The sequence below is a fragment of the Pseudonaja textilis genome, chromosome Z (assembly GCF_049901715.1).
Source record: "Pseudonaja textilis isolate UNSWEBS1 chromosome Z, rPseTex1.2, whole genome shotgun sequence".
In the NCBI taxonomy this organism is placed as follows: domain Eukaryota; kingdom Metazoa; phylum Chordata; class Lepidosauria; order Squamata; family Elapidae; genus Pseudonaja; species Pseudonaja textilis.
The window spans coordinates 122,589,140-122,602,379 of record NC_142008.1 but is presented as its reverse complement, the minus strand read 5'-3'; the positions used below and the strand labels follow the sequence as shown (position 1 = coordinate 122,602,379).

General features: G+C 45.5%; 1 protein-coding gene across 5 annotated transcripts in view; it reads right to left on the bottom strand.

Annotated features, from left to right (window-relative positions):
• Nucleotides 1–13,240, bottom strand: part of ARHGEF15 (Rho guanine nucleotide exchange factor 15) — an 83,713-nt gene that overhangs the window by 20,129 nt on the left and 50,344 nt on the right. For 4 of the 5 annotated variants that reach the window (XM_026720586.2, XM_087915906.1, XM_087915905.1 and 1 more), the window contains 3 exons: nt 6,784–7,220; nt 4,441–5,277; nt 2,196–2,256 (listed from right to left, as the gene is read on the bottom strand). In XM_026720586.2, the coding sequence (XP_026576371.2) occupies nt 2,196–2,256; nt 4,441–4,564 (185 nt within the window). In that variant the 5' untranslated portion in view covers nt 4,565–5,277; nt 6,784–7,220. Of the gene's footprint in view, nt 1–2,195; nt 2,367–4,440; nt 5,278–6,783; nt 7,221–13,240 lie in introns of those variants that run through there. The other variant, XM_087915908.1, reaches the window with a different exon arrangement.

The window sequence follows — 13,240 nt, the reverse complement described above, 5'->3', positions numbered from 1 at the left end:
GGAGAACCCTGAATATAGGATAAGCCTCTTGGTTCTCCCCCCATTTTTTTTTAATTTTGATATCATTGGGAATATTTTTTTGTTGTTGTTGCTACTTCTGCTAATGGTTTAGAAAGCCCCATCAATTCAGAATTCAGAAATAGAGATGTTCAAAACCACAAATTTAGGAAAAAGGGCTCTATTTCGTTTCTGGATTTTCCTTTCACATCAAATTACTTTCTTCATAACTACTTAATCCGTACATCTTGTCTGACAGCAATGATAAATGATACTCTTTCTCTAATGGAAATCCTTTTCCAATAATTAATTAAAAACCTATTCCCCTTTTCTTGTGCCAAACAAGCAATAATCAAAATTTATAGTCTTGAAGAGCATTTGAAAGTTCTTTCTCTCTTTTATATATAACTTTCTCCCAGTCTGTATAAATCTGTTATTTAAGAAGAATACAATGACAGATTATATTTCAGGGAGCCAAAGAGCTGATCGAACATGTTTAACCATGGCACCTCCTGTGGGAGAAATGGGCTGGTAGGTTTGGCATATCCAGTCCAACAAGCTAAGAATTTTGCTAAAGGTAGGCAACCCATGCCTCATTGGGTCATTTCAGAGATATTCTTTACTAAAACAGAGAAACAAGACTAACCACAAGCAGCCCAAACAGTAGTGGGACCAACTTCTGACTTCCTGATGGCTTCCCCATGGGCTTTCCTTGCAGAAAGCTGGCAGGGAGTGCTGGAAATTAACAATCAAGTGACCATGGCTGATGCAGGAGTGTGGTGGCATGGCAACACTGAAGCAGCCACATCTTTGCCAGATTTCAATCTCACAGGACTCATGGGTGAGAATGACAGAAAGACTATGGGTGGGCAAAAAGGCGGTGGCAGCGAGAACAACTTTCAATTTCCTGCTGGCTTCCCCATTGACTTTCCTTTGACGGAAGCTGTCAGGGAGCGATGGAAATGATGATCACTTCACCACGGCTGACTGAGGCAGCACTGAAATGGCCACAATTTTGCCACATTTCAATCGCACAGGAGTCATGGGTCCCAGATTGTAGTTGCATTCTGTACGTCAGCCCATTTGAGGTATATTGATTGAAAAAGTATTGCCCTTTGATACCCTGTTTTGCCCATCTGAAGGTAACTTACAGACAATTAGACATGAGAGTTTTAGTAATATATGTGGAGCAATATAGAGCAAGTGCTCACAACTTCAGCAAGCAAAAGTCTGTTGAATAAATGGCATGGGAGCATCAGCTAAAATCAGCTTTTACACAATTTTTTCCTTGTTCAGAAGTAATAAACTCTCTAGAGGTAATGATCAATAGACACTATCAAGATACAATACAGGTAATCCTTGACGTACGACCACAATTGAGCCCAAAATTTATGTTGCTAACTGAGATAATTGTATTTTCTTCCATTTTACAATCTTTCTTGCCACAGTTGTTAAGTGAATCACTGCAGTTGTTGTATTAGTAACACGGCTATTAAGTGAATCTGGCCTCCCCATTGACTTTGCTCATCAAAAGGACACAAAAGGGGATCACATGACCCCGAGACAACTGTCATAAATGTGCGTCAGTTGCCAAGGGTCTGAATTTTGATCATGTGACTGTGGGAATGCTGTGACAGTCATAAATATGAAAGCCTGACATATGTCACTTGTCAATTCATAAAATATTTCTCTGCTCTTCTAGAGTTGCCAACAGAAAGGGAGGGGGAGTAGTGTAGCAGCTTGCAAAACTGAAACTGCATTCCATTGATGTTTTCATAGATTGTTTCCAGGTGATGCACAAAATTCTAACTGGAGAACATGATTGATGACTCTTGTCTATGGATGTGTCCCATTGAATAATATGAATTATGATACACCTGGGGGTGGAGGAAAACCAGGGTCAAGGGTGACAATGAATGATGTGTCTCAGAGTTGGCTACACCCAGGCAGTGCCAGCATGTTTTCTCCTAATAAATATTTTTTAAGCTTTGAAAATCCGGCTAGAGACTCATGATTTAAATGGGGGTAAGTACTGGAGTCCTGACAACTTTCTTCAATGCCATTGTAACTTCAGTCACCAAACGAACTGTTGTAAGTTGGGCACTGCCTGTATTATCCTCTTCAAAGGCTAAATTGACACCTGGTTCGCATGACCAGGTAAATCTTTTCCTTTGCAATTTCAGGGAATGAAGACACACCTGTTGTCTGATTTGTCCATCTCCGACTCGCTGAAACTGCTCTCTTCATTTTCACAGCCACCTGTAGAAGGAAAAGTTTGCAGTGTCAGTGAAACACCAGGAATGGGTTAACAGAAAAGGACATTTAAGTTTACAACACAGACAAGCGCAGATCATGGACCCTGGGGAAGACCTGGGCTGGGCTGCTGTGGGTTCGCAGGGATTTGGAAAAGCCCCTAGCTAAGATTCTGTGCAGTTTGGAGAATCCCGCAAATCCCACTCCTGGCTGACTCTGCCCACCCTGCCCTGCCCCTCCCAGGAGTCCCCACACAGCCCATTTTGGATGCAGGTAGGTGCAGAGTACGCGCAGAGGCTTGGAGTGGGTGAAAAACGGGCCTCCTGGAAGTTCAGGAAGGCTGGAAATGGGCCTGTTTCCGGCTTCCAGAAAGCTCCTGGGAGGCCGTTTTTGCCCTCCTGGAGGCTCAAGAAAAGCCTCTGGAGCCCGGGAGGGCAACCCCCCCGTCATGACATAGGAGGCTGACTAGGCCACACCCACCATGGCCAGACCTACCAGCAACCGGGCAGAGAATCCGTTGCTAAAATGTTTGAATCTCACCCCTGGGAAGACCTGAACAATGTTTTAACACATTAAGCATCTGGCCATGTTTTTGGCTTGGACTGAGGAAGATGGGACCTGCAGTGTAACACTTCTGGAATGCATCCAATTAAGGAAGTCTGAATCAAACACAGGTGGTCCATGACTTACAACCGACTGTGTAGCAACCATTGGAATTTACTAGGAGGCCCTTATATGACCCATTTCTGAAGTTGCAGTGGCTGCCGCCATCCCCAGCATGTAAAGGTAGTTTGTGTGTGTGACAACCAGTGTCCATTGACAGCCATCTGCAGGGTCTCGTGGTCATATGACCCCATGTTACAATGTTTTTTTTGCTGAAAACTGCACTTGCGACCATAAGAGGCAGGCTCCAATATGGTCGTAAATTGAGGACTACGTGCAATTTGAAGTAAATGAGCCAAGCCACATTATCAGCAGGAGAGGGAACAGAGCTTGTCCCTCTCCAGTCGGATCAGATAGTGGATTTTTCCCGAAGATCTAGAAAACAAGACCTTTGAACTATAACAATACGTCAAATGTTTTGTATCAAAACAAGTTTTATTTTCAGTGCCCAGTTTCTAGTGCAGAACAGGCTACTGAGAGAGAAATGAGATGTCTGGGGAGACCTGAAAGTCTTCTGAGCAGAAAAACTGAGCTACTGCATTTGAAAAAAAGACATTTCAAACTTTGTACTTTTTGAATTGAAAGGTCTCTGGTGCTTCTTGCCCTCCCCAGCCTAAAAACCCACTCCAGTTTTGGAATACAGCCCCTCTAAGCAGCCCCCAGCTAAGAAAAACTTGAAAGTAGGTATCTCTCTTCCTGTCCTTTCACCACAAAGTTATTCACTTTCAACTATGTTAAGATGTGTGGCCTTCAATTTTCAGAATTCCACAATCAGCTACTACAAAATTTCACAATTTCCAATCCATTACAAAGTCTGGGATTCAATTCCCAGAATTCCACAATCCATTACTACTAAGTTTCTCAGTTTTAACTGCATTAAGATGGACTTCAACTCCCAGAACTCCAAGCCAGCTACCACAAAGTTTCTGTTTCAACTACGTTAAGCTGTGTGGACTTCAATTCCCAGAATTCCACAATCAGCTACCACATTTCTGATTCCACTAGTTAAGATGTGTGGACTTCAACTCCAAGAATTCCACAACCACCTACCACAAAGTTTCTCAATTTCAACCACCTTAAAATGTATGGATTTCAACTCCCAGAATTCCGAGCCAGCTGTCACAAAATTTCAACTATGTTAAGATGTGTGGACTTCCAATTCCCAGAATTCCACAACCACCTACCACAAAGTTTCTCAATTTCAACCACCTTAAAATGTATGGATTTCAACTCCCAGAATTCCGAGCCAGCTGTCACAAAATTTCAACTATGTTAAGATGTGTGGACTTCCAATTCCCAGAATTCCACAACCAGCTATCACAAAGTTTCTCAATTTCAACCACGTTAACATGTATGGACTTCAACTCCCAGAATTCCAAGCTAGCTGTCACAAAATTTCTGTTTCAGCTACAGAATTTCACAGCGAGCAAAACTGGCTGGAAGAATTCTTGGAGTTGAAGTCTACCCATCTTAAAGTGGTTAAGGTTGGGAGACACGGTTTTATCCCAAGGGGGTTGCAATTGGTACCTTGACAAGAGTTGTCATCCAGAGGTGAACCTTCCAGGGGTGGGGGAGGCTGAGTTGGAGGAGGAGGGAGACCCTGAGGTAGCAGAGGAGGGGGCTGGGAGGGTGGTGGTGGGGCTGTGCACATCTGGGAGCGAGCCTGAGAAAGGGGGAGCGGTGGAGGGTCTGGGAAGTTGGGGGAGGTGGGGGTGGCTGGGTGGGGGGAGGCAACATGACGAAGCCTTCCCCAACAGCAAAAGGGGAGACTCGGCCAGGAAGGTGGTTCAACTCAAGCCGGGTATTGGAGGGAACTCCTGCGAGCCGAGGGCCCCAAGGAGCTGCGAGGTGGTTTCATGGGGGCTTTGGGTGGGATGGCCGGAGGTAGGAGCTCGCCATCCAGAGAGACAGAGGCACCCCCTTTGTTGCGACGGGGCGGTTTGGGCATCAAAGGTGGGCAGCGTAGAGGAAGCGGCTCGGCTGTGGAACGGTAGCTTGTCAGGACGACACCCCCTTCGGGGTGCCCGTTGGTGGACGGTGGGGAGTCCAGGGGCTTTTTGCTTCGGGATGAGCGGCGAGATTTTGGGACCCTGCCCGCTGTGGTGGAGGAAGGTGGGGCAGGCAGGGCACCAAGTCCCGGGAATTTTTGGAAGGAGGCTCCCCCTTCGTCAGCAGACGATAGATCGGCAGCCAGCCCGTTCTCTGTATCCTGCAGCTGGGACGTTGCAGGGACCCAAACCAAGACCATGCCCGGGTTCTGTTGATGGCAAACACAGGGGCAGCCAGACAGGCAGGAAGTGGGAAAATCCAGTCCGTTTTGCTCCACCTCAGATAATACCGATGGCTGGGTATCCTTGCAAGGATCTGAGGAAGTAGAGGAAGAGAGAGAATTTTTATTTATTTTATTTGTTTATTTATACCCCACTTTTACTGCTTTTACAAATAACTCAAACGTATCCAACACAACCTCCTCCTATTTTCCCCACAACAACAACCCTGTGAGGTGAGTTGGGCTAAAACAAAGACCGAACTAGCCCAAAGTTACCCAGCTGGCTTTTGTGCCTAGAGTGGGACTAGAACTCACAAACTCTTGGTGATTGGCTCAAAATCACCCTGCCAACTTTCATACATACCTAAGGCAGGATTAGAACTCCCAGCCTCCTGGTGATTGGTCCAAGGTCACCCAGCCGGCTTTTGTGCATAGGGTGGGACTAGAACTCACAGTTTCCTAGTGATTGACCTAAGGATACCCAGCTGGCTTTCATGGCTAAGGTGGGACTTGAGCTCACAATCTCTTGGCTTTCTAGCCTGGTGCCTTAACCATTAGACGACACTGTCTATTAAATGACAGGGAAGAAAAGGGGAAGAAAACTTCTGGTTCGTGGCAGGGAAGAACACAGGACAGGAAAGCATTTCACGACATCCACGGTTCACAGATTTCAGTGACCACCGAATTCCAGTTGTTGTATCTGCCATGTTATGCTTCTAGCCTTGATGGAACCAGGATAAAGGCCCAGAAATGGCTGTTTATTTCTGCTTCACTGATGGAAACCCAAAGCAGACAGAACCGAACACTTTGGGGGCCTTGCAAACTGTCGGGGATGGTGAAGATGGAGTTAATGCGGAGCCCTTGTTTGCCAATCACTGGACTCACATTTTTTTTAAAGGCATTCACAGGGGGTCCTCAACTCCCGGCCACAATGGAGCCCAAAATTTATGTTGCTAAGTGATGAATTTGTTAAGTGAGTTTTGCCCCATTTTATGACTTTTCGGCCACATTTGTTAAGTGAATCACTACAGTTAGTAAACACGGTCGTTAAGTGAATCAGGCTTTCCCACTGGCTTTACTTGTCAGTCTACAAAAAGGGATCACGTGGTTACTGCAACCGTCATAAATATGAACTGGTGGTAACCATCCGAATGTAAATCACATGACCACAGAGGTGCTGTAATGATCATGTGTGAAAAATGGCCCTAAGTCACTTTTTCCATGGACGTTGCACTAGGTGAACTGTTGTAAATTGTGGATTACCTGTATTTCCAGGATTAGTGTTCCAATTGAGGTATGTGATTTTTCTCCACCTATTGACTTAAATTTTTTTTAGGATTGTAATGACACGGCATTGAAATCTACTCTGCTCCAAGATGGACTCCAGATTCAAGGATGCCCAAGATCTGCCCAGCAAGCGTGTCTGACAGTGCTGGACTAGATTGTGGAGAGTTCTAAGTTCTAGTCCTGCCTTAGGCGTGAAAGCTGGCTGCATGACTTTGGGCCAGATCTAGGAGGAATCTAATTCCAAAAAATGAATGGTGCCATCCAAAGCATCATAGTAAATTCTACTTTCTTTAATCCAAAGCTGGCCCACTTACCCAACCGATCCGGGATCTCTTTTCCTCCAATGGCTTTCTCTTCCTTGTTCTCATCCTTCTGGCAGCTGGAAGGCAGCGACCGGATAACTTTTTCAGCTTCCTCCTTTTCTGGAGGACCTGTTTGATCGAAATGGACCACGATCTTGCGAACAGCGCCAGATTTCTGCAGCTTGTGCAAGGGTTGAGGTGGGACGCCTGAGTGTTCGGTGGCCAGAGAGCACCCGTCCTTCTCCAGAGGCAAAGGAGGGGTAAGGACCCGGAGCAGCTTGGCGGAGTCTGGCCTGGGGGGCAGGTAAGGACGTGGCCTGGTGGGCGGGCGTGGCTTGATAATGCGAGTGGGTTTCTGAGAGGGAGGCGTGGCGGGAGGCAGGGGGTCTAAGGAGGACATCTTCATTCCAGGGAGGTCATCTGGAGCAACTCTCCTGTGGCTTCATTTCCTGCAGGGGAAGAAGAGAAAATGGAAATACCATTAATCGAATTTATGTGCTGTGCCAGAAGTGAGGAAGGTGCAGAGGTGGTATTCAGCCAATTTGGACCGGTTCTGACATACCAGTAATGGAAATTTTGACCAGTTCAGAGAACTGGCAAGTATCATCGCCCCGCCCACCGGCCCCCACCCTTTCCTGTCTGATATTCCATTGATTTTTAGCTCAGCTGATATGCATGGCAGAGCGGATTGCCAAACCTCAGCTGCGCTAAAAAACAGTTCAAGGGCAATCTTTGAGCTCTGCACGCACGTGAAGCAAGTGCTGCATGTGCATGCAAAGTGATCTATGAATTCTGTGCACATGCACAAAGCGATCGGTGAGTGCTATGCATTCAGGGGAAGTGATCTTACAGTGCAGCGTGAAGCTCGCAGAACCGGTAGCATGCAATTTGGAATCCCACCAATGGGAAGGTGTATTTTATGCCATTTGAGACCGTAACATCCCTTGTAATGTTCATATTACACCTATACAGGGAGTCCTCGACTTATGACTACAATTGAGCCCAAAGTTTCCGTTACTAAGTTCCATTACACAGCTCTTAAGTGTGCTGTGCTCCATTTTACAGCCTTTTTGCCAGAGTTGTTCAGCAAATCATTGCCACCGTTAACTGAATCAGGCAGTTATTAAGCGAATCTGGTGTTCTCCATTGATCCTGTTTGTTGAAAGCTAGCTGGGAAGGTTACGAATGGGGATCACATGATCATGTGGTCATAAATACATGCCAGTGGCCAAGTGCCCAAATTTGATTACATGGTCCTGGTTATAACCAGGAAGACCGATCATAAATCAGCTTTTTCAGTGCTGTTGTAACATCAGTACGTAAATGAATGGTGAATACCGGTACTCAAGGACTAGCTTTATCTTCACTATTATTTTTGCCAGCACAACAACCCTGTGAGGCAGGAAGGGTGGAAGGGAGGGAGAGATTGGCCCAAAGTCAGAGTTTGCAAGTTTTAGAGTGGATTTGAACCTTGAGCTGTTTCTAGTTTCAGCCCAACACTTATCTGTGCTTTAACTTGCATGCAATAGCACGTATTTTTTGCATACTTCTCACATTTTTTAAAAAAACGCAACATGCCCACAAGAAAGAATAATGAAGTAGCCTACATCCTTCTCAGCTTTTTGGAGAATTGATTTATATTTATTATTCTATACAGAGCCATGTACAAGAGATGGGGCTTTCTCAGTGGTGGCTCCAGTTCTGTGAATTCCTTTCTAAGGGCCAGAAAAGGGCTTTTCCAAAAAAAGTTTTACAACTGCCTTTTAATTTGTTGGTTTGTTTTTTCTTTATTAATTTCAGTATGTTCCACTTGAAGATGATAGTCTGTTCTTTAAATGACTGTCTTTTAAATTGTTATTTAAATTGTTGACATGAGTAATGATTTATATTTATTATAGCAATAGCACTTATATATCACTTTACAGTGCTTTACAGCCCTCTCTAAGCAGTTTACAGAGTCAGTCTATTGCCCCCAACAATCTGGGTCCTCATTTTATCCACGTCGGAAGGATGGAAGACTGAGTCAACCTTGAATTATAAAATCATCTCTTGGGGATAGCCTCTTTCGTTAGAGGCTCTGGCCTGAAATCCTCTTATGGTCTTTGACATTTGTAAACTGCTTTTGAGCTGAGATTTCCCTTCAGAAACTTTGTTGATGCTCTACAGCAGGCTTGTCCAACCCGCGGCCCATGGGCCGCATGCGGCCCAGGTCACCTCATAATGCAGCCCAGTGCCCACTCCAACCTTCGTGCCAGAGCCAGCGAGGAGGAGGAGGAGAGGCAGGCGCGAGGCGGGGCGAGGTGAGCGCCAGGCCAAGCAGCAACAGAAAAGGCGGACTCCGTCAGAGCACCACCTCCTGCTGTTGCCGCCGCCACCATCGCTGCCACTTCTGCCCCCGCCACAGTTGCCCCTGCCGCCGCTTCTGCCCCCGCTGCCACTTCTGCCCCCACCGTCGCTGCCGCTTCTGCCCCCGCCTCTGCCGCTGCTTCTGCCCCCGCTGCTGCTGCCGCTTCTGCCCCTGCCCCCGCTGCCACTTCCGCCCCCCGCCGCCGCCGCTTCCGCCCCCACTGCCATTTCTGTCCCCGCTGTCGCCACCGCCTGCCCCCGCCACCGCTTCTTCCCCCGCCATTGCTGCTGCTTCTTCCGTTGCCGCCGCTTCTGCGCCCGCCGCCACCCCCGCCGCCACTTCTTCAACCGCCGCTTCTTCCCCGCCACCACTGCTGCTTCTGCCCCCACTGCCACTGCCCCGCGCTGCTTCTGCCCCCCGCTTCTGCCCCGCCCCTTCTTCCCCGCCACCACTGCTTCTGCCCCCGCCGCTGCTGCCCCGCACGCCGCTTCTGCCCCCCACCGCTGCTGCTTCTGCCCCGCCCGCTTCTGTCCCTGCCGCCGCTGCTGCTTCTGCCCCCGCTGCCGCTGCCCCCGCCGCTGCTGCTGCTTCTGCCTTCCAGTCCTGCCTCATCCAGCCGGGCCATTTGCAGGAGGAGAGGTAGGAGCGAGGCGGGCAAGCTTTCTCCCCCGCCCCCCCCTGCAAAATTTGGCCAGAAAATAAACCATGATAAAAAAACCGTGATAAAAAAACCGTGATAAAAAATAAATATTTTTTAATAAATAATTAATAATAAATAATAAAAACATCTCACTAACTTCATTTCCAAATAAATTTAATGTTAACTATGTTTTCTATGGTTTTTTTGGATGATTATTTTATTTTATGTGCGGCCCAAACCAAATTTTCATCTTCTAATGTTGCCCAGAGAAGGTGAAAGGTTGGACACCCCTGCTCTACAGCACACAGCATCCCCTGCAATCTGAGATGGACCAGTCCACTCTATTTTGCCCAGATCCTTAGAACACCCGATGGCTCTACATGGACTGTACCACTGAAGATACCAGAGGAGGAATATACATTAGAACACCCCTGACTTCTGCAAAACATGCTTTTTTTTCTTCTTCAAATAGAAAACACAGCAAGAATATCAAAAGAGAGCTTTTTCTTTAAAGAATTCCCTTCCTTTTTATTCCATTTGATTCTGGACTAGCCATCCCACTGTTGGAAAGAAATCCATCTGGTTCAGTTCCAAGCTGGTAAAAAGACACTGGAAATAACACGGAGGCTGATTGGAAAGAGTGTTTATTGATGAAGCAGCTGACCCAGAACCACATGCCATCGGTGGTTCTTCTTCATCAATAAACCAACTTTCTTTCCAACCAGCCTGTTATTTTCAGCCACCTTCTCCCAGCCTGGAACTGAACCAGATGGATTTTTTCTTCCAGCCCACATTGTGACATGCAGACAAATCATTTTAATTTTTTTTGTACAATCTACTGTTGGAAGTTAAAACCCACCCCTCTCCTATAAAAATGAAATATTTTAGGACAGTGGTCACCAACCAGTGGACCAGGGACCACTGGTGGTCCATGAAAAATGTTTGGTGGTCCGCAGAGAAATACTCCCCAAAGCAATTAATTCAGGCTGTGCGGGAACACAAGGTTGCGCCACCCACATGGCCTGCCCACCCACTGGCCCCCACCCTTCAGCTGAGTGCAAACCTTACCTTGAGCCATGTGAGCTGGAACTAGAAGGTAAGACCAATGACAGAAGGGAGGCTTGCTGATGTTGGTGGGAAAGTCTGTCCCATATTCCAGAGCTGCAGTCCTGTGACTAAAGGGCCAGTCTTGTGGCTACTGCAGCTCTGGAATGTGGGACCAGCTTTCCCACCAATGTCAGCAAGCTACCGTCAGTCAAAATTCATATTAGTGGTCTGTGGAATTTAAAATTATGAGTTTGGTGATCCCTGAGGTCCGAAAGGTTGGCAATCCCTGTTTTAGGATATACTAAAAAGGCGGAATATTTCCCCTAAAAGAGAAGTAGAAACTCAGAGGCAGAAACTCAGCCCTCCCACCTTTGTTAATGGACCACTAAGTCCTAGGACAGGCTATTCTATGTAACAAAGATCTACCTCCTTCAGGCAGAGCCAATACTCTTCCTGTGCCCCAGGAAATTCAAAGCCAGAGGGGGTATAAAACCCAGGCAGTCTGAGCATCTCTGCCCCTCTTTCTTTGCCCAAGAGCTCCAAGGCATGTGATCCTGTCCACCATTAAACCATCTTTCCAAACAGCCTTCATGTTTCCAGTGTCTTTCCCCCCCAATTGAAACTCAACCCAGATGGACATTGCTTCCAACACTACAATCTTTTGTCGACTTCTTGCAAGCCAAGGCAGGGAAATCTCAGTTGCAGGCTGCGACACCAACTCAAAGGGATTAGATTTATGGTCTGCCGGGCCAAATTTCTTGCAAAGGCTAGCTGGAAATGGGATTTCAAGAAGAATTTAATTTATCGGCAAGGCCCTGATAGGGTTCGCCCATGCACAATCCTTCCAATGCATCACTTGGAAAGGACTTCTGCAATCTCATTTATTTCTACCCTGCTTTTCTGGCAGCATGTCCTGCCCTCTGGTTAACTGGTTCTCTCGCCTCCTGTCAGATTTTTCGCAGGGTGCGGCTCTCGCACGCCCATCCACCTGGGAGAAAACCGCATTCAGCGCCTGGCCAGAGCCTGCCCGAGAAGCTGGGAAACGAAATGAAACGTAAACCAAACAGCAGCACCTTTCATGCACTGCAATGAACATCACCTGCTATAGAGGACCTTTTGAAAAACAACTTTCAGGTTTCTAGCCCTCAAGGAATCTAATCAGAAAAGATTAAAGGCCTGGAACCCAGGGGACTAGTGACATGGGTTTTATAATTTCTTAACTCACGTAGGTAGTTAGCTTTGTATTTTAATTTGATTTATTTTCTCTCTTTTAAAATGATGTTCAGGTTTATTAGCTTTTAACATTCCTGAACTGATAAACAAGCTGGAGACTAACTCCAAATAACAAAAAGATTGTTGTTACAATTTGAAGTTTCTTTATCTCTTTTGTGAACTCCAAATAACCTTTTTTTTCTTAAATTACATCAGACCTCATTTTAATGAACATGATATTTACAGGATGCAAACATGTAACATGATTGACCACATGTAACTGATTTCGTATGCAAAATCTTATTTTATCCAATCAACTTCCCTCTTGAATTTACTTTGTTTTTTTTAAAATAATTTTTATTAATTTTCTATTAATTATGTTTCTTAGTGCTTAATAAACATTGTGTTGTTTGGGTATTTGCTTAACAATACAGATTCCATTCTTACTCTCTACTCCTTTTTTTCCAAACCACTGGTAAAATAAGTTCCATGTTTGATAATATTCTGTGTTTTTTTCTGTTTGATTTTCAATGTAAGTGCCAGCATACTAGTACCAGAAGCTTCCACGCTGCCACATTCCTGTGGCTGGGAAAGTAGGAGGGAGGAATTGTAGAGTATTGGTAGTTAGACATAATAGCATTCTTTTCTTCGGTCAAGGTCATGTTGTTCCTGCATCTGGAGGAGAAGTGGTTGAAGGGATGTCTAAGTTGGAACAGATGGTGATTAGGCCATGATGGGTGCGGGGGATGGTTTTTGTATTTTTAAATATTGAAAAAAAACCTGGAATATGAGGATAATATTGAATACTCTGGAATACTATGAAACTCACTCAGAGAAACAAATGGCATTAGTGTTTTTAGATACACAGAAAGCATTTGATAATGTGAATTGGCAATTTATGTTGATACAATTGGAGGAGATGGCTTTTGGAGATAGGTTTACTAAAGCACTAAAGGCGATATATAACAAGCAAACAGCAAGAGTAATGATAAATGGAGAACTGACAGAAAACTTTAACATTCAAAAAGGAACCAGACAAGGCTGTCCATTATCCCCATTATTGTTTGTATTGACCGGAAGTTTTGAATAGAAATATTAAGAAAAATGAAGAAATAAGGGGAATGAAAATAAAAAAAGAAGAATATAAATTACAAGCTTTCACAGACGATTTGGTTTTTATATTGGAAGAACCATTGGAAACAGGCCCTAAGTTAATTAGAGAA